Source organism: Leptodactylus fuscus, chromosome 5 (assembly GCF_031893055.1).
Source record: "Leptodactylus fuscus isolate aLepFus1 chromosome 5, aLepFus1.hap2, whole genome shotgun sequence".
Lineage (NCBI taxonomy): Eukaryota > Metazoa > Chordata > Amphibia > Anura > Leptodactylidae > Leptodactylus > Leptodactylus fuscus.
Window position 1 is genome coordinate 191,106,557 of NC_134269.1, and position 20,967 is coordinate 191,127,523.

Sequence of the window (20,967 nt, forward strand, 5' to 3'; positions counted from 1 at the left end):
TGACGTATACTTAGAATAGACCATCAATGTGTGATCGGTGGATGTCTGACTACTGGGATCCCAGCTATACGGATGAGTGCGGCTGAAAACGTTTCCAGCTGCTAACAATTTTTTTACACATTCGATAGAAGTGTTCTTTTTGTTGTTTTTGTTTTTATAACCCTTCCTCCCATGTGGTCTTTTAGTTTTGTGTCATTCTTGAAGAATCCGGAGGCCGCTTTAGTGAAAGGAGTCATTCACTTTGAAGAACGCAATGTGGTTTTGATTTGTCTTCCCCGATTTGCCGAGTTCTCCGCTTAGTACATTCTGAAATGTTTCTATCAGAATACTGGCAGTGACTGTGTTACGTGTGCATGTTGTGTCTCTATCACTAGGTGGCTTGTTTCTCCCAAGATGAGACTTGAAGAGGTCTCTAGACCTAGAGGGAGGGGGAGAAGGAGTTCCACCTCCTCCCCTCAAGGCCAGGCACATCCCCTCAATGATACAGAGAGGAGGAAGCACTGCAGGCACATTGCACTCAGACTGTGCCACCCACAGCACAGCGATCCCACAATGAGAGTCTGGGGGCTGAGACGCCTCTTCTGACTTACAAATTCTCAGTCATTTCATCTTTCCCCCATCCTGATTTCTATGGAGTAAAACTTAGCAGGTAAGACCTAACTATTATTAGTATTACTGTACCTTCTTAGGAGGATATCAAGTAAAGTCTATTGTTTGCACTTAACTGGAGTATGGCTCTCAGGAGAGCGTCTGTGCTCATAAACCGAGCGGAGACCTAATGGATTTTATACCAAGTCCGTAAATAATGAGATATTAATAGGGTTGGCGTGCTTGTTGTTGCGTTTATGGTGTCAAGAAGATCACGTATGATCAGTCAAAATACTGTGTTGGTACATTGGGTATATTTCAGTAGACAAGTATTGGCATACAATGTCATATGTCACTTATCGGAGTAGTCTGCTATACTGTCTTATACATGTATTGATATATACCAGTCTGATGAATACCTAAGGATACACTTATGGCATACATTAGGGAAAATGGACCTCTTTGGATACTTTTGATCTATATACTAACATATACAGCAACCATTGGGGTCTAATGTGAACAGAGCCTAGTCTCTATGTCGTAGCTAGGCTGTCCTTCACCCAGGGCAAAGACTTATTTTGCTGCCCTAGTTAAGTAGCTAAATCTGCTGCCAAGGTGGAGTGTTTAGGTGCCCCCTAGTACCCAGCATGTATATGGCACATGTCAGCACCCTAGCTGTGTCCATGATATACTTGTATAATAAAATACAATAGGTGGCAATGGCTCAGGAAGACGACATTTACTAAAAGTACATTTTAGAAGTCGTTTTCTGTCTGCAACAGAAGGGAGCCAAATACCTCAAAATGGTGCTCCGAGGTATGGAAGTATGGAATAAGCTTTCTGTACTATTGTTTTTTTTTGCAGCACTTTTTACAGAAAGCCCACAAAGTTTTCGTCTGCGGACTTTCTGCTTCCATTATATCTATAGGGAAACCACCATTCTTATAGATTTCCACCAACTCCTGAATTATTCATGCATTCAACACATTTGCTTATGGAAATATCTGATGTATATATAAGAGGATCTGCGGAAACTTGAAGTATGTTAGAAATTACAGCGATGCATGAAACTGAAAGTGCGAAGTGTTATCTTACAGCTGTCGGGTGAAGTTCAGCATAGCCAGGACTGTCCCTTAATAATTTTGCGTCCGTGATGAGTCTTCTAAGTCTGTCTAACTACATGTGAAATAAAGAGGATCTCTTATATTCCTATGGACTGTGACATTGGAGAGATGTATATGAATGTGGCACAGTGACGCTAACTTCACTCTAGTGTTTGTCGATCTGTTGTTCTGGTACGCTGTAATAGCTGTTTCACATGTTGTCTGGAAGACCCCATTGAGTATAATGGGGTCCTTTAGGTGCCATTAGTTTTAAAACTGATACTGGTAGAGGAAAAAGTCCTCAATGCAGGATTTTCCTCCACCGATTTCAAGTGGACATTATGACGGTGACTTTGGCACAGATGTGAACTACTGGCATATGACTTTAACAGCTACATCATAGGAAACAAGTCATGGTTTTGGCACCCCTTAAAGTGACCTCCACCCCTTACAGCTAGTTAATTGATTTATTGCCTCATTCTGTGTATTATCAGCTTCTTGCCTACAACTTAGCAGTGTTAAAAAAGCAAGGGCCAGCAGAGTGTAACAACTAGTATCAAGAAAGTAAACACCTGAAAAGTGAAGAATACATATTTTTAATAAGATATATTACAAAGTCTCTTATATTCTTCTTTACTATTCATTTATGAAAGTTGTTTATAACTGGAGGTCCCTTTAAGTGATGTTCTAGCCATGGTGTTCATGCTCTACTGCCGCTCCATGCTCATCCCTGAGATGATTACTTTAACCCTCTCCTTACCCTAGACACCCATTAGTGCTGACATTATTTCTCGCCCTACAACCAGGGATTTTGACATCCACCTCATCAAAACACTAGACCGCTAAGTATATAGCTATTGACCCCTTTACTACATAGACCATTTTGGTATTGACCCTTTCTGTACCCGATACCAGTATTGAAGTCGGGGCGACTCTAGATTTTAGAGTAAATCATTGAGCCTGTGTTCCAATATAGCGGCAGCCATGTGGGTCCGCTAATCGTTGCATAAATACACAAGTAAATACCTGTATAACAGTGTGATTATTGGCTTGAATGTGGACAAGGTTTGGTACCCAGGTAGCTGCAACTACGTTAGAACACAGGCTAAGTTACAAGTACGTATGTAGACATACCATCAATGTATGTATCCTAGAGACAGCCCATGGGGCCCCTAGCTTTTAAACGCACGTGTTTTCCAAAAAGCAGCTTTTCAGTAGCTCATTTTTTCTGCAATGTCAGGATGAAATTAACCCAAATCTCATTCCCTTTGCTGGTACATTAAAAGACACTGTTTTCTGCTGCATTTCCGCAATGTGGGGACTTAGCCTATGGTTTCCTATTCTATTGCCATGCATCACCAGATAGCAAGGCAATGGGGTTCAAGGATCAGGCAAAGCAGTGAGACATGCGATTGCGTTCATAAGAAATGGGGTTACTGCTTCTACTGCAGAATAAAATAGAGGGCTGCAGAGCAGCAATGACCCTTGTTCTTCCAGGGCAAACACTTCAGACACGTTTTGCAACACTCGTTCAGTTTAGTCAATGGAAGTCTTTTTGTTAAATTGGTGTGAAAATTGGGAACAGTGTGTTATTTCTGAGGTAAACTGAAATATTATGTGTAGAGATGAGCGAACAGTGTTCTATCGAACACATGTTCGATCGGATATCAGGGTGTTCGCCATGTTCGAATCGAATCGAACACCACGTGGTAAAGTGCGCCAAAATTCGATTCCCCTCCCACCTTCCCTGGCGCCTTTTTTGCACCAATAACAGCGCAGGGGAGGTGGGACAGGAACTACGACACCGGGGGCATTGAAAAAAATTGGAAAAAGTCATTGGCTGCCGAAATCAGGTGACCTCCATTTTAGACGAATAGTGGATTTCAAATCCGGGTCATATGAGAATGTGAACTTTGTGACTATGAGACAGGGATAGCTGTACAGGCAGGGATAGCTAGGGATAACCTTTATTTAGGGGGGAATGTTATTAAAAATAACTTTTTGGGGCTCTATCGGGTGTGTAATTGTGATTTTTGTGAGATAAACTTTTTCCCATAGGGATGCATTGGCCAGCGCTGATTGGCCGAATTCCGTACTCTGGCCAATCAGTGCTGGCCAATGCATTCTATTAGCTTGATGAAGCAGAGTGTGCACAAGGGTTCAAGCGCACCCTCGGCTCTGATGTAGCAGAGCCGAGGCTGCACAAGGGTTCAAGCGCACCCTCGGCTCTGATGTAGGAGAGCCGAGGGTGCACTTGAACCCTTGTGCACCCTCAGCTCTGCTACATCAGAGCCGAGGGTGCGCTTGAACCCTTGTGCACACTCTGCTTCATCAAGCTAATAGAATGCATTGGCCAGCGCTGATTGGCCAATGTATTCTATTAGCCTGATGAAGTAGAGCTGAATGTGTGTGCTAAGCACACACATTCAGCTCTACTTCATCGGGCTAATAGAATGCATTGGCCAGCGCTGATTGGCCAGAGTACGGAACTCGACCAATCAGCGCTGGCTCTGCTGGAGGAGGCGGAGTCTAAGATCGCTCCACACCAGTCTCCATTCAGGTCCGACCTTAGACTCCGCCTCCTCCGGCAGAGCCAGCGCTGATTGGCCGAAGGCTGGCCAATGCATTCCTATGCGAATGCAGACTTAGCAGTGCTGAGTCAGTTTTGCTCAACTACACATCTGATGCACACTCGGCACTGCTACATCAGATGTAGCAATCTGATGTAGCAGAGCCGAGGGTGCACTAGAACCCCTGTGCAAACTCAGTTCACGCTAATAGAATGCATTGGCCAGCGCTGATTGGCCAATGCATTCTATTAGCCCGATGAAGTAGAGCTGAATGTGTGTGCTAAGCACACACATTCAGCACTGCTTCATCACGCCAATACAATGCATTAGCCAGTGCTGATTGGCCAGAGTACGGAATTCGGCCAATCAGCGCTGGCTCTGCTGGAGGAGGCGGAGTCTAATGTCGGACCTGAATGGAGACTGGTGTGGAGCGATCTTAGACTCCGCCTCCTCCAGCAGAGCCAGCGCTGATTGGTCGAGTTCCGTACTCTGGCCAATCAGCGCTGGCCAATGCATTCTATTAGCCCGATGAAGTAGAGCTGAATGTGTGTGCTTAGCACACACATTCAGCTCTACTTCATCAGGCTAATAGAATACATTGGCCAATCAGCGCTGGCCAATGCATTCTATTAGCTTGATGAAGCAGAGTGTGCACAAGGGTTCAAGCGCACCCTCGGCTCTGATGTAGCAGAGCTGAGGGTGCACAAGGGTTCAAGTGCACCCTCGGCTCTCCTACATCAGAGCCGAGGGTGCGCTTGAACCCTTGTGCAGCCTCAGCTCTGCTACATCAGAGCCGAGGGTGCGCTTGAACCCTTGTGCACACTCTGCTTCATCAAGCTAATAGAATGCATTGGCCAGCGCTGATTGGCCAGAGTACGGAATTCGGCCAATCAGCGCTGGCTCTGCTGGAGGAGGCGGAGTCTAAGATCGCTCCACACCAGTCTCCATTCAGGTCCGACCTTAGACTCCGCCTCCTCCAGCAGAGCCAGCGCTGATTGGCCGAATTCCGTACTCTGGCCAATCAGCACTGGCTAATGCATTGTATTGGCGTGATGAAGCAGTGCTGAATGTGTGTGCTTAGCACACACATTCAGCTCTACTTCATCGGGCTAATAGAATGCATTGGCCAATCAGCGCTGGCCAATGCATTCTATTAGCGTGAACTGAGTTTGCACAGGGGTTCTAGTGCACCCTCGGCTCTGCTACATCAGATTGCTACATCTGATGTAGCAGTGCCGAGTGTGCATCAGATGTGTAGTTGAGCAAAACTGACTCAGCACTGCTAAGTCTGCATTCGCATAGGAATGCATTGGCCAGCCTTCGGCCAATCAGCGCTGGCTCTGCCGGAGGAGGCGGAGTCTAAGGTCGGACCTGAATGGAGACTGGTGTGGAGCGATCTTAGACTCCGCCTCCTCCAGCAGAGCCAGCGCTGATTGGCCGAATTCCGTACTCTGGCCAATCAGCACTGGCTAATGCATTGTATTGGCTTGATGAAGCAGTGCTGAATGAGTGTGCTTAGCACACACATTCAGCTCTACTTCATCGGGCTAATAGAATGCATTGGCCAATCAGCGCTGGCCAATGCATTCTATTAGCGTGAACTGAGTTTGCACAGGGGTTCTAGTGCACCCTCGGCTCTGCTACATCAGATTGCTACATCTGATGTAGCAGTGCCGAGTGTGCATCAGATGTGTAGTTGAGCAAAACTGACTCAGCACTGCTAAGTCTGCATTCGCATAGGAATGCATTGGCCAGCCTTCGGCCAATCAGCGCTGGCTCTGCCGGAGGAGGCGGAGTCTAAGGTCGGACCTGAATGGAGACTGGTGTGGAGCTATCTTAGACTCCGCCTCCTCCAGCAGAGCCAGCGCTGATTGGTCGAGTTCCGTACTCTGGCCAATCAGCACTGGCCAATGCATTTCTATGGGGAAAAGTTAGCTTGCGAAAATCGCAAACTGACAGGGATTTCCATGAAATAAAGTGACTTTTATGCCCCCAGACATGCTTCCCCTGCTGTCCCAGTGTCATTCCAGGGTGTTGGTATCATTTCCTGGGGTGTCATAGTGGACTTGGTGACCCTCCAGACACGAATTTGGGTTTCCCCCTTAACGAGTTTATGTTCCCCATAGACTATAATGGGGTTCGAAACCCATTCGAACACTCGAACAGTGAGCAGCTGTTCGAATCGAATTTCGAACCTCGAACATTTTAGTGTTCGCTCATCTCTAATTATGTGTAATGACTCAGACTCCTAGAGGGCCCTGTGTATGAAAACTGTCTCTGGCCGTGGCCATAATGCCCATTGCAAACAGTCAGACGCCATATTTAATACTTCTCAATGCAGTTTACAAAGTGGAACAACTCAGAGCCATAAATCAGTATGACCATTGAGAAGAACAATGGGTATGACGTATGTCTTGAGACAACATCACAAGATGCATTCAGTACAAAAGCTTGCAGAGCTTGGCGTCCTTGTTTGTCTTGATGTTTACTACTAATATGATGATAACCGTATCTACCATACACTGGTGCGCTGGGACAACGAGAAAAACTTGTCACAATCCGATACCTGCGGGCTATAAAAACAGCAGTGAAGTAAAACACATAGTCATAGCAAGACAATAGGAATAGGGGTTACGATACAACCATTGTTTCCCCTAACTGGAAGCAAATAGGTATATGCTATACACATACACTTAGATGCATATATGTTTGAATGATGCCATAGAGTGACTTCCATCATCCTTAGATGCCCATGTTAATAATAAACATATACCCCACAGTATACGTCTTTTTTTACTTGACAATACCTCTGTATGGAATAGCTCGGTCTGCTGGAACAAGAAGTAAAAAGGCAAAAACCAACGTGGAGATCGCCAAACAGAAGCACCTCTTTTGGTTGCCTTCAGTATAATGAGTGTTATGGATCCAGTAACGTAGGCGCTGGGAGTTTTCCCAACATTGAACCGTTCCTACATCATATTTCTTATTACAGGTTTGGTTGGATAACTTTGAACTATATTATAAGCTGATGTGTATACTGCACACGGTAGACCAGCTGAAGGTATCGTGCAGTATACCAAGTTCATATGTTAACATTTTAGGAATATCTTGTATGTTGAATTGTACATTGTTGAGTTGCACATAGTAGACCATATGTAGGTAGCGCACAGGGTACTAAGTTAGTGCCTGGTGAAGTGGCATTAACATTAAAAGTCTAAAATGGGGGCCATTCACTTTAGGGAGCAGTAAAATGTAATTAGAATATTTGCTCGGATGCTTTCTGTGGGATAAATCAGTTTCCCATTGTAAGTTTTTATTAATTCTTATTAACAAGTCCATAAATCTATGAAATTCTGTTATATGGTGTCTGAGTCTGAGCAGCTGCCGTACTGCAGCTCCGGCTGCCTGCGGTGACCTTGCTGCATCTCAGCATTGTCATGGTCTATAATACAGAAGTGCGGACAGGCAGATATGGCCGCTGATAGCAGCCTCAAGGCTATGGATTTTCCTTTTGCGGTTCTCTTTTATTATTAATCCTTCCTTCTGCAAGTAAAGGGAAGAAAATAGGGAACGACTGATATATGGCACAAAGAATAAAAATACGGAGCTACCCCTCTGAATATTAACTATATGCTCATTCAGGGGTTATTTACAATATGCACATTTTTTTCCCTTTTTTTTTGGTGTGCGCCAGTTTTATGCCTTATGCTTGTGCATCTAATTTACTTAAAGAGGACCATTCATGTCCTTGGGCACATGCGGTTTTATTGACTGCTAGAAAGCCGACAGCTTGCTGAATTCAGCTTTCCCATTATGTGCCCATAGTGAAGAGCTATCGGTGACGTTACTGTAGTTCTTCACTGTCAGAAGGGCATTTCTGATGGTCTGTGAGGAATGCCCCTCCTGACAGTAAAGTCCATAGAATTATACTTTTAGAAGGGGAGTTACTTACCGCCCAGTGATGACTCTGAGCGGTGAGGAACGCACCCACCCCAGTATTAGTCTATGGACAAGTACTGTCAGGAGGCGGGAGGGTGTTCCTTACCATTTTGCATCATCGCTGGGTGGCAAGGAACGCCTTCTCTATGGACTCTACTGTCAGAAACGCCCTTCTGACAGTGAAGGGCTACGGTAACGGCACCGTTAGCTCTTCACATAACGGGAAAGCCTATATTGTGTTGAATTCAGCGCACTGTTGGCTTTCTAGCGGTATATAAAACGGCATGTGCCCGAGGACATGAAAGGTCCTCTTTAAAAGGCATATTTGCTTGATAAATCTTGTGCAAGCTGGGATTCCAGTATTGTCTGATATGAGGGGCTTTTTATGCTTCCCATGTACTGACATGCATTTCATTCTATTTTGCACTTTATGGAACACATTGAAAGTTTGTTGGAAAAAGTTATATAAAATAAATCAAAATTTTGCTAAGAAAACTGCTGCAAGTGAATGACAAATCTTTCGCAAGTCCCTCCCCCCAAAAAAACAAACAAACAAAAAAAACCAAAAACAAAGGGGCAATGTTAGAAAAAAAAGAAGCAAGCGGTTTGGTAAACATGCCCCATTGTCTCTAGATGCCTCTACTGTAGTAGTCGCTCCTATTACTCCTCACATCCGTGTGTTTACCTTTCTCTGGTATCTTACATTCCTCTTACAAGATGGTTCATGACCCAAGTGACATCAGCACAATCCATAAGTGCGAGGAGTGACATCAGTGGCTTAAAATACATGTTTACAGACTAAGTATTTTGGTGCACACAGAGCCAGTTAAAAACTTGCCACAAACAATTTGAAGAAGAGTGAAGACTAGAGATGAGCGAGTACTATTTGAAACTCCAGTTTCAAATAGCACGCACCAATAGGAATGAATGGACGTAGCAGACTTTGCTGGCGGCTGGCCGCTTAACCACCTGCGTGCTGGCCGCTTCCATTCATTCCTATGGATGTGTGCTATTCGAAACGGCCGTTTCGAATAGTACTCGCTTATCTCTAGTGAAGACATCTTTGACTAAAGCTCCACGGAGCCAGCCACTGCCAAAAAGCTCTGTGGGAAAAATCACAGCAGAAACACATGACTGTTTATCTACAGGGCTTTTCACAGAAGGGAAAACTCTGCGGACTTTCTGCTTCCATTATTCCTATAGGGAAACCACCATTATTTCTGTATATATAATTGACATGCTGTGATTTACAAAAACACAACGGTTTTAGAAATTGCAGCGTGTCCGTGCAGCGTGATATTTTTCTGTATCGTCTGGATGGGATTAGCCAGAATCCCATCCACTTTGCAGGTTTTGTAAAAAAAAAAAAAACACAACTTTTTACAGTCCTCGTGTAGTTGATGAGATTCTAGCGAATGTCATTCACACACTGTAGAAAAATAGGCGCAACCGACATGCTGCAATTTGCAAAACCGTTACTGTTTTGGAAATCGCAGCATGTCAATTATGTATACGGAAACGCTGACGGTTTCCCTATAGGTATAATGGAAGCAGAAAGTCCGCAGAGACTATACAGTGAAAAGTGCTGCAGGAAAAACCGTGATGCGTAGCTGTCGCTGTTTTTTCCCGCAATACTTTTTTGCTGCAGCCCATTATGTGGGGTCTTAGTCTTAGGGGGATTTTTATAAGGCATGATCTGTCTCACCTTCTGCAGTTCTGAGTGATGATCAATTGTATAACCAGTGTGAAAGATTTTGTGATGCTGAGTCCTCGTTTTCTTCATAGACACCTATTTACTGCTTATATTGATCATAGATTCTGCAACCATTTTTCCCCCCACATAAAATTGATTTTGCTTAATGGCAGGGAACAGGGACTGACGTTACCAGCTCGACCACCGCAGCTAAATAGCAGAGGGGTCTGGATCCTTGGGAACAAGCTGTAAACAATGAGGTAGATAAGTGGATGTATTGGGTAAAACACTCCAGTAAGCTTAAGCTACAAGTCTGAATATCAACCTGGAGATGATGGGAGTGCCCCTTTAAGGAGTTTACGTTTTACCATTGATCCTTATTGGTAATACAGTGCGTGATGGAATTGTCTTGTCTAGCCTTGGAAATCATTATATGTTACTAAAAAGTTATAAATGGAAGCAATTACTGTGAAATTTAGCCGACATTAAAAAAAATTCCAGTTCCACGCAAGCGAACGTCTAAGTGCAATTCTCTGGGTGACATTGATGGAATTACACCGGAACAATTGCTGGCATCCTCTGTGCCTAGAGAATAAATAGGATTTTCCGTCCAAGTTTGCTGAAGTCGAGCGCATCGCATCGCCTGCCTTTACTGCTTGTATATCTTGTCGCCAAACAATCATTTCCTAATTACTAGACAAACAGAGTAAGCAAAGCAGCCAGCAGTGGATACAGAGCAGAGAGGAAGAGCAAACACATCTGTCATGTCCTCTCCGACGGACCCTGAAAATCTCTTGTTTGCAAATTTCAATTATCATTTTCAGTCTGGCCCAGTTGAGCGTTATAGATATAACAGCTGTCATTGCGGTATTATAGAGAAGATTTGTCATGACGTCCAGATATTGTTGGCACGTGTGTCCTGCCATGCGTGGTCTGGCACTCGTAAGCACAACGAAGTCAAAGACTTGCTTTAAGGGGCTCTATCAGCAAAATCATGCTGATAGAGCCCCACATATGCGTGAATAGCCTTTAAAAAGGCTATTCAGGCACCGCTAGTTATATTAAACTACCCCCCGGTTTTAAAATAATAACCTAAAAAAGAATGTGCTCTACTTACGGAACATGCACCCTGGGCGGGCATTCAGGGTGTGTCTTCATCTTCATCCCCGCCTCTTCTTCCTCCAATGTCCTCCGGTCCCGTCTTCCCCGGCGCTCGCGAACGGACTTTGATTAAAAAAAAAAAATGGCCTGGGCGCATGCACAGTAGCATGCGGCTTCTACTACGGCTACTGCGCATGCGCCCAGGCTATTTTTTTTTTATTTTTTTATCAATGTCCGGAGGAGGACAGGCTATTCACGCATATGTAGGGCTCGATCAGCATGATTTTGCTGATAGAGCCCCTTTAATACTGTTACAGGATCCATCAGCTTACAAAGTCATGCAATGTATGACAGGATTTGGCCTAATTTTAAATACTAAAGGCCTCATGCACACGTGGAATTGCGGTTAAAAGTACAAACTCATGCATTTCAATGGGGTCATACACACTGCTGTAGTTTTTGTGGCTGTGTCTGGGCTGCATTTATAGAGGACCTTTCACATCCTCTGGTACTGCTCGAAAGCTGAGCGTGTGTTGAATTCAGAAGTTAGTTTCGGCACTGATATCCCTTCACCGTCAGAAGGGAGGGCCTTAATGCTCAGCGTCATCACTGAGAAGTAAGGAACGCCCCCTCTGACAGTACAAGGCTATAGAAGAGTACAGTCAGGGGAGCCTTTCCTTACCACCATGTGATGATGCCCACCCTTCTGACAGTGGGGAGATATTGGTGCCGAAACTAATGGCACTGATATCTCCAGCACCTCAGCATACTTTGGGACAGCTGATACTGTGTTTAATTCCTCTTTAAGAGTTGTAAATACTGGAGCTGGTCCTATACCTGTTCGCCCTATTCAATAGAATGGATGGGTGGGTGAAGACCACGGATGACACTTGGATAGCAATCTGAATGTTATGCATGCCATTTTCACTGATGTGCAGACTGTACACATTCCTGTGCATGAAGCCTGAATCTTCAACGTCTTAGCTTTTGTGAAAAGGGTCTTTAACCCTTTGTCCAATGGTGCACTCAGACTGTACTGCCTAAGAATCTGCAATCCCTAGGTTTCTGCCCCCTAAGAGTTTTTCATATCCATAACCTATTCACATGGTAGATTTTCAGTATCTAACCGGAGGGGGAAGCAACACCAGGACCCCATACTGATCAGTGTAGCCTTCTGCCTTTAGCTACCGGAAGCTGCAGGGAGGGACAGAGCTGGAAGCAACTCTGGTCATATTCAAGTAATAGGACCGAAGCGGCAGTCCTGTCCACTGTATAGCACTGGTGCCAGGGTACTTTTTTGGAATTATATCCGTCCCTCTGTGCTTATGTATGAACTTATGCTCCTTAGTCCCAATTACCTTGTCCCCTCCCCTCCTTAGTTTGTGGGGTCCCAAAACAAAAATATAGTGTCACCACAAATCTGCCCACTGGGTCCATTTTTAATGGATGTCAAAGTGGATTTGTAATAACGGCCATTAAAGATGGATTAGGGGTTTGGCTCAAAAAAAGAGCAATGAAATTCTTCCATTTTATAGATGTTCCCTATAAACATAAAATAATGGAGGACAAGTGAACACTAAAAATAGTCACAGGTGTGAAATCGCTGCAAAATATACGACACACATGCAAAATGGCCATTCAAAATGGTCCATTGGCCATTTTTCACTACAGTCCTATAAATGTAGTTTAATTTTTCCTTTCCCATAGTTTACCATACGCCAAAGGTGCCCTAATAATACTTGCCGTGGATACTCTGACCATTGGTGTCCTCTGCCATCCTGACCAGCGATTGCTCTAGATACATGCCCCCTATTCCACCCCCAAGGCCAGCCTTGGCAACGCCATCTCAGATAAACAGAAACTAGAGAAACAGATCTGCCTTTGGTTAACATTTGTCCAAGGCAGCACTAAAAGATAGTTAATAATATTCCATATTAACAGTATTATCTGGTTCTATATTACAGGTCTATTTGGACTGCTTTGTAGTTTATTGCTTGACTTCTTCTATTTCTTCACAGCTATGTCTGTACAAGAAGTGCAGATACTTCAGTGTTAGTGGATTGGGTTGGGGTCCTTTGAGTCCACCCCCACCTATACAGAGCATATACACATCCACTTTTATTTGCACCTTTATTTTAGTTGTTAGCATGTTACACATGACAATAGGCTCGAAGAGGTTGTCAATCATCCTATAATTGATCCTAGTGGTAAGCGATTGTCTACAAATTACCTCCAAAAGGGTTTGTCTTCTGCTGGGTCTCTGAAGTCCATTATTATGTCCTCACCCACTCTGTCCACATTAGCACAATGTAGCAGGTGAGGCCCTTTGCCAAAAGGCCTTGCGCCAAATGTGGCATAGAGGGCATGATGAATTCTGACATAGTCCAGAGCGCTTTACAGATATTTTAACCAAAAAATTGAGACCAACAAAAAATACTAATAAAAATAGAAAAGTATTTTATTAATTAACAAGAATAAAAAACATACAAAATGACATGGGGAAACAACAAAAGATGGTCTACCACATAGTAGCTGACTAATACTAAATCCTCTCACTGATAGGTGGGCAGAGGGAAACCCCCGGTGATACCAAACATATACACTCACCGGCCACTTTATTAGGTACACCATGCTAGTAACGGGTTGGACCCCCTTTTGCCTTCAGAACTGCCTCAATTCTTCGTGGCATAGATTCAACAAGGTGCTGGAAGCATTCCTCAGAGATTTTGGTCCATATTGACATGATGGCATCACACAGTTGCCGCAGATTTGTCGGCTGCACATCCATGATGCGAATCTCCCGTTCCACCACATCCCAAAGATGCTCTATTGGATTGAGATCTGGTGACTGTGGAGGCCATTGGAGTACAGTGAACTCATTGTCATGTTCAAGAAACCAGTCTGAGATGATTCCAGCTTTATGACATGGCGCATTATCCTGCTGAAAGTAGCCATCAGATGTTGGGTACATTGTGGTCATAAAGGGATGGACATGGTCAGCAACAATACTCAGGTAGGCTTTGGTGTTGCAACAATGCTCAATTGGTACCAAGGGGCCCAAAGAGTGCCAAGAAAATATTCCCCACATCATGACACCACCACCACCAGCCTGAACCGTTGATACAAGGCAGGATGGATCCATGCTTTCATGTTGTTGACGCCAAATTCTGACCCTACCATCCGAATGTCGCAGCAGAAATCGAGACTCATCAGACCAGGCAACGTTTTTCCAATCTTCAATTGTCCAATTTCGATGAGCTTGTGCAAATTGTAGCCTCAGTTTCCTGTTCTTAGCTGAAAGGAGTGGCACCCGGTGTGGTCTTCTGCTGCTGTAGCCCATCTGCCTCAAAGTTCGACGTACTGTGCGTTCAGAGATGCTCTTCTGGCTACCTTGGTTGTAACGGGTGGCTATTTGAGTCACTGTTGCCTTTCTATCAGCTCGAACCAGTCTGGCCATTCTCCTCTGACCTCTGGCATCAACAACGCATTTCCGCCCACAGAACTGCCGCTCACTGGATGTTTTTTCTTTTTCGGACCATTCTCTGTAAACCCTAGAGATGGTTGTGCGTGAAAATCCCAGTAGATCAGCAGTTTCTGAAATACTCAGACCAGCCCTTCTGGCACCAACAACCATGCCACGTTCAAAGGCACTCAAATCACCTTTCTTCCCCATACTGATGCTCGGTTTGAACTGCAGGAGATTGTCTTGACCATGTCTACATGCCTAAATGCACTGAGTTCCCGCCATGTGATTGGCTGATTAGAAATTAAGTGTTAACGAGCAGTTGGACAGGTGTACCTAATAAAGTGGCCGGTGAGTGTATATGTAAGGGAAATGTACTGGCCAAGTATAACAAAATATGTATAAAGATCAGCAAAAAATCAGCAAAATTCCCCATGTCATTTTGTATGTTTTTTATTCTTGTAAATTAATAAAATACTTCTCTATTTTTATTAGTATTTTTTGTTGGTCTCAATTTTTTGGTTAAAATATTTGTTTGGTTTGAGACTTTGTATGTTATATTATTTGAGGTATTTTTGTGTTCGCTTTGCAGATATTGTCAACACTACTACAATCTCACAATCTACATTCCCTATCAGTATGTCTTTGGAGTGTGCGAGGAAATCCACACAAATCCGAGGAGAACATACAAACTCCTTGCAGATGTTAATCCTTGGCTGGCTTTGAACTCCAGGTTCTCCGGGCACCCCCATATACCCATTTTCTGCCATTTCTGCGCTTCCTTCTATTCCTGTTTGTAGTGGCGCCATCTCCTAATGGCGAGCAGCATCACAATGTTCTCTAATGTGTCACTTGGGAGTGAAGAGACGGGCAGGAAAAGGGAGAGGCGAGTAGCTGAACATCTGGCTGGCACAGTGCGCTACATGCGCTGCTTTTTAATTTTTTGCCATCTCCCTTGTGTCGCTTCTTATACCTTTAGTTAGACTGAGATAGCAGGAATGAGCATCACTTGTAGACTGACATCACATGGAGTATACTTGAACCTTACACACAAGGTCATTAGGGCTGTATACACATTAGTGCTTTTAGAGCTATTATCAGCAATGTGCACATAGCCAAAAGCAAGACTGTGAGAAATGGATTTAGTTCCTTTTTTAATCCCTTTTTATCTGTCATTTCTGTAACTGAAGCCTGTGGCGTCACTGTTTGCAGAAGAATTGTGCAAGTGCACTCCAAATATTAAAAATAGGGGGAAATGATTAGAATCGTGTTTCTCTTTTACTTCCCTTTAAATTGTGATATGTTGTGTTGAGCTGTCAGCAGTGGGGCCTTTATCCAATTTATCATAGGGATGACTGAGCGTTCTGTGCTTTCTTTTTTTGGAAAATAAAATAAGAAAAGCATTAGAAATGAGCGAGTAGTATTCGATTGAATACTACGGTATTCTAAATACTCCGTCGAATACCACGCGGTAAACGCAGTAAAAATTCGATTTCCCCTGCCACCTTCCCTGGCGCTTTTTTGCACCAATAACTATGCAGGGGAGGTGGGACAGGAACTAGGACAACGTAGGCATTAAAAAAACGTATACAGTAGAGATGAGCGAGTAGTGACATATTCGATTCGAATAGACCTCAATATTCGACTATTCAATCGAATACCTACTCGATCGAACACTACTTGCTCATCTCTAAAAAGCATCTGTAGACTATTTCACAATAGTCATACTCATACATTCAAGACTAATTTCTATATTGTATCTCTGATATTCCATATATGACTATTATGTTTTGTTGTATTTATTTTCTTATTAGCAATTCCAGTAACTACCTGCAGGGTCTTGGGTTATTGTGCAGTCCAGGGCAAGGGAGGTGGGAGAAAGACACAAGATGCAGTTGGACCATTTACCATATCATTAAAACAGTCCTTAGATGGGGGTTTCCCATCTCCCTGTTTCAGCAGCTTTGCCTGCTGTTCTTTTTCTCCCTGCCTGTATTTCTTATCAAACAGTCAAAACTGTCTCCCCCCAACTTGCTGAACAGGACACTATGGAGTATCACAATACTTATTACAATTACTAAAACTGTAATAGAAAGGCTGATAAAATATTATGCATATGTTAGAGAAGGGCTCAGTGTTATCTGTGTGTTTCCCTAGAGAGATAATAGACACAGCTTTATCAGCAAAGTGCAGAGCTGTAGATAACAGTGAGTGACATCATCTGTCCTGTCTTATCACCATGGAAAAGGTGTAAACAATGCGAGGAATAATTTCACATCGCAGGCAAACAAAGCAGCATTGCAAAAGCAATATATTTAGGAAAACTCTTTAATTTACATAAGCTAGCAGTATAGGATCCTTGAGATAAGAATAATGCTGGGGACCACATGGTGGCTCAGTGGTTAGCACTGCAGCCTTGAGAGTAAAAAGAAAAAAAAAAAAAGAAGGGAATAACGCTTTAAAGGGAATGTGTCATCAGAAAATTACCTATTTTTTAAACATTTTTAAAGAATTTTTGGTGAGATTTCTAAATTTTTATCATAGTAATCATATGACTCTGAAAATCCTGTGTTTCTAACTTTTTCCACTAGGCCATATAATAGGCTGAGACTTCCTATTTTCTGTAGGATATTTCTTTGCTGCAGCGACCTCGCCTATCAAATTCCAAATGACTAAAAATCTTGCAACGCCCTCTCTTTCATCCAGCAATGTCTGTTAAAAATAAAGGACACCCAACAGACCTCATTATATTTTCACGTGTAGAAAAAAAATAGGTAGTCCGGCAACTCTCCTATAAGAAGTAAAATTTAACTAACGGGGTGAGCAGAGACAACTCTTCTATTTTTTGTCTAGACCTCATTATAGTCAGTGGGGTCCCTTGGGATCTGTTGCTGTCATTACTAGACGGACCGTTTTTCTGTTCCAGTCCTATGACCTATATAGCATTACCCAGATTATTATTGAATCACTCCTCCAGATAGAAGTATTGACTATAATAACTACCATTTAATAAATTTCGCAATATATTTATTTTGGCACTTGGTTGGGTCTGACAACATCTTTCAGAGGAGAGGGAATTCTGTAAGGCCAGTGAATCACAGGAGCGCTCGTGATTGATGTTCTGCAACATCTTCTTAGGAATGTTTACAGTGCACTGATCCAAAGAGTGGCCTGCAACGTATTACATCAGGTGCCAGTATGTGCATTAATACACGGGGTCATCTACGAACAGTTGTGCCGTGTACATATGTGCCAAGTGCTGCTATGTAACTGCTAGCTGTCTAGCACCAAAGGGTGAATTTGATATAGAAGAAAGATGAAGATAATACACAAGGATAGATAGTAATACTTAATGTGAAGGCTTTTGTAGAATCGGGGAAAAAACACATCATATTCATTCAAAAAATAAAAGAAACAATGACGCATTTTTGCCAATAGTCTTGAATAAGAATTTTCTACCGTATTGAATCTACCAGTACAATGCGTCGCCATGGTTACAGACTACAAACAAACTGTGTAGTCTGATCTTGCTGTCATATTCTCTTGCCCCCTACTTCTTTATAAGATATTGTACATTATGAATGTTAGGCTAGCTGCACCCATGAAACTTGGTCTGTGTGTTAACCAGATTTATCAGCTTGAGCTTTTTTTCCTCTATCAGTATGTCTTTGGAGTGTGGGATGAAATCCACGCAAACACGGGAAGAACATACAAACTCCTTGCAGATGTTGTCCTTGGCAGGATTTGAACCCAGGACCCCAGTTCTACAAGGCTGCAGTGCTAACCACTGAGCCACCATGCTGCTGTTATTGGCTTGAACATCATGCTGGGAGCAGGACTCTTATCAGTACAGTTATCTATGATACTAGGAGACCCTGCCTCCCAGCGATATACTGTCATGTACTGTAACAAGTATGGGATAGTATGTTACTGAGAGGTAGGGACTCCAACCATCAAAGATAAATAAGATGCTAGGAGTCCCGCTACCTGCATAAAGCTAAAGCCCGTAAATCTGGCTAACACGTGGACCGAGTTTCATGGGTCAAACTCAGTCATGTGTAGCTAGCCTTAACAAAGAGTATGGAACAGATGGAATGGAGTATACCTGCAGGATCAGACTACACAGTTTGTTTGTAGTCTGTAACCACGGAGACACCTAGTTATGCATAGTAGCTGTAGACACAAAATATGGAAGGTTTTAATCAAATACCATAAAGATGCTTCGTTTTCCAATTTATATACACTGGTGCAATGACATTGGTAAACATAGCCTTAAATTTTATGTTAAGCATTAGTGTTACTCCAGAATCTTATGTATTCTTATTGAGGCCTTATTCACACGGTCAGTGTTTGGTCAGTGATTTGCATCAGTGATTGTGGGCCAAAAGCAGGTGCGGGTTGAAAACACCGAAATCTTTCCAGTATACTTCTGTGTATTGCTCTTTTTTAGTCTCCGTTCTGGTTTTTGGTTGACTATGTGAATAAGGCCTTAGCTTTGTGCTGATCATGACCATGATTACTATGAATAATTCATATGTATTTGTGTTGGTTTTCCTCGTCCTCATTTGTATGTTCCCTATCCCTATACCGTGTATATATAGATAATATGTGTGTGTATATATATATATATATATTATATATATATTCATTGGGGGTGGGGGGAACAATACAGCGGAAGGAGATTTCAGCTCCCGACCCTGTATTGTCTAAGATATGGACGCTATTAATAAATCTGCTCCATTGACTCTGTTTTCTGTTTTTCAGTCCCGCATCATAAGCCACTATGACCGATCTTGTGACTCCAACTGCGGCAGACATCCCCAAACATATACTAGACATTTGGGTCATCATTCTTATAATATTGGCTACCATCTTGGTGATGACATCACTTCTCCTATTCCCAGCCGCCGCTGTCATTATCTACAGAGTACGGACACATCCAATCAGAAATGGCCGATAATACCGCACACCGTATAATGATATTCTGGATATTGCTATATTTTTGCGGCCGGAGAGGACCTGTTGACAGCATCGATGTGGTGAAGTGGCCCCATACGACAATAAAGACTCCATTACCTTCGCCATGATCACTGGGAGCAGGTCCAAGCACCGGAATGTGACTTCAGACAGACATTAAGCTATCTATATCCTCTGCAAGACTTTGTGAATCCAAAGTTGTGAAACATTTCTAAAAAGACGCCTCATTTGGCTTGGAGATGACCTTATTTCACTTGGGAACACCCATAAAGTAGCAGACAGGACCCCACCCTTTTATCAGTGTGTTTAGCTGTACTATATAAGTATGCCTGCCGCTGATCTACTACTGCACGGTGTACATAGACACATAAATATATATATATATATATATATATATATATATATATATGGACACATATGACACAGTATTAAATCTCATGTCATGAAGAACGTAAGAATAATCCCATAGTATTATTTAGCTTGGTTTTTCATCACTTTTTTTTCTTATTAATTATTTTTAGCCATTTATGTATTGTCACTTTTTTCAATTGTCTTATTCTAAGAATGCTAAATATAGATGTTTTGCAGCTCCGTCATAGTTGTGGTTTTCTCTGGAATTGTTTCCACATTAACGTATCCTGTGAAGTAAAAAAAAAAATCCAGCTAAGAAGTCAAAGTAGAAAGGAGTGCAGTTTATATACACCATTACAGGGGCAAATGGTCGTACCCAGTGGCAAACCTTCCATAGAGGCAAACCATGCAACCTTTATGGGGCCCCTAGTGGGAAGGGCCCAGCAATAAATTACTTTTCCTGCATGCAATACCCATAGTTCTAATTCTTTCCTGTAAACCAAAGGGGAGATCACTATTCAGCGTATTTTAGGGTAAGACCCCATGTAGCGAGCCGCAGCCAAATAGCGCTGTGGGAAAAACTGCGGCAAAAACCAGACTACACACAGAGTTTGATTGTAGTTGGAAAGAATGGAAACCTATGACATAGTAGCTGTATACCCAAAATGGATGCTTTCAACAAGGAATGTTTGTAAAGTGGCATCAGTACATTGCACTATAACAACGATAAGTATAGGATTTCACATAGCCTTACATTTCAAGATGAACTAATCTGACAGTCCAGACACCGGGATGTTTTGCTGTGATTTAAAGAATTATTATGAAAAAAAAAATTGTAGTACAAAGTAAGCAAGCTATTCTGGTCGGTTTCACAGGATCATGTTAAGGCCCGTGCTGCAGCAACAACACCTGCTTCCCCACGGGGCTATAGAACTAAACTGAGACGCCAAAGAACCCCATAGTGACCTCTTCTCAGTTACACTCCAGGAGTCTGGTGGCTACAAATAAAATCCCTAAAATGTGGTTGCATCAGGACGAGGCTCCACGTGGCCTAAACCTATCCACAAAATGCAGAAAAATACATGCAGCGGACACACTGAGATTTCCAAAACCATTGCAGAACAATTATACCTACAGAAACGCCAGAGGTTTCCCCTATAGGAATACTAGAAACAGAAAGTC

General features: G+C 42.9%; 1 protein-coding gene across 1 annotated transcript; it reads left to right on the forward strand.

Annotated features, from left to right (window-relative positions):
• Positions 1-503: 503 nt before the first annotated feature.
• Positions 504-20,118, forward strand: SMIM3 (small integral membrane protein 3). The gene is made up of 2 exons (XM_075274963.1): positions 504-649; positions 19,222-20,118. Exon 2 carries the CDS (start codon positions 19,241-19,243, stop codon positions 19,415-19,417), a length of 177 nt encoding a protein of 58 aa, XP_075131064.1. The 5' UTR covers positions 504-649; positions 19,222-19,240; the 3' UTR covers positions 19,418-20,118.
• The last annotated feature ends 849 nt before the right edge of the window (positions 20,119-20,967 follow it).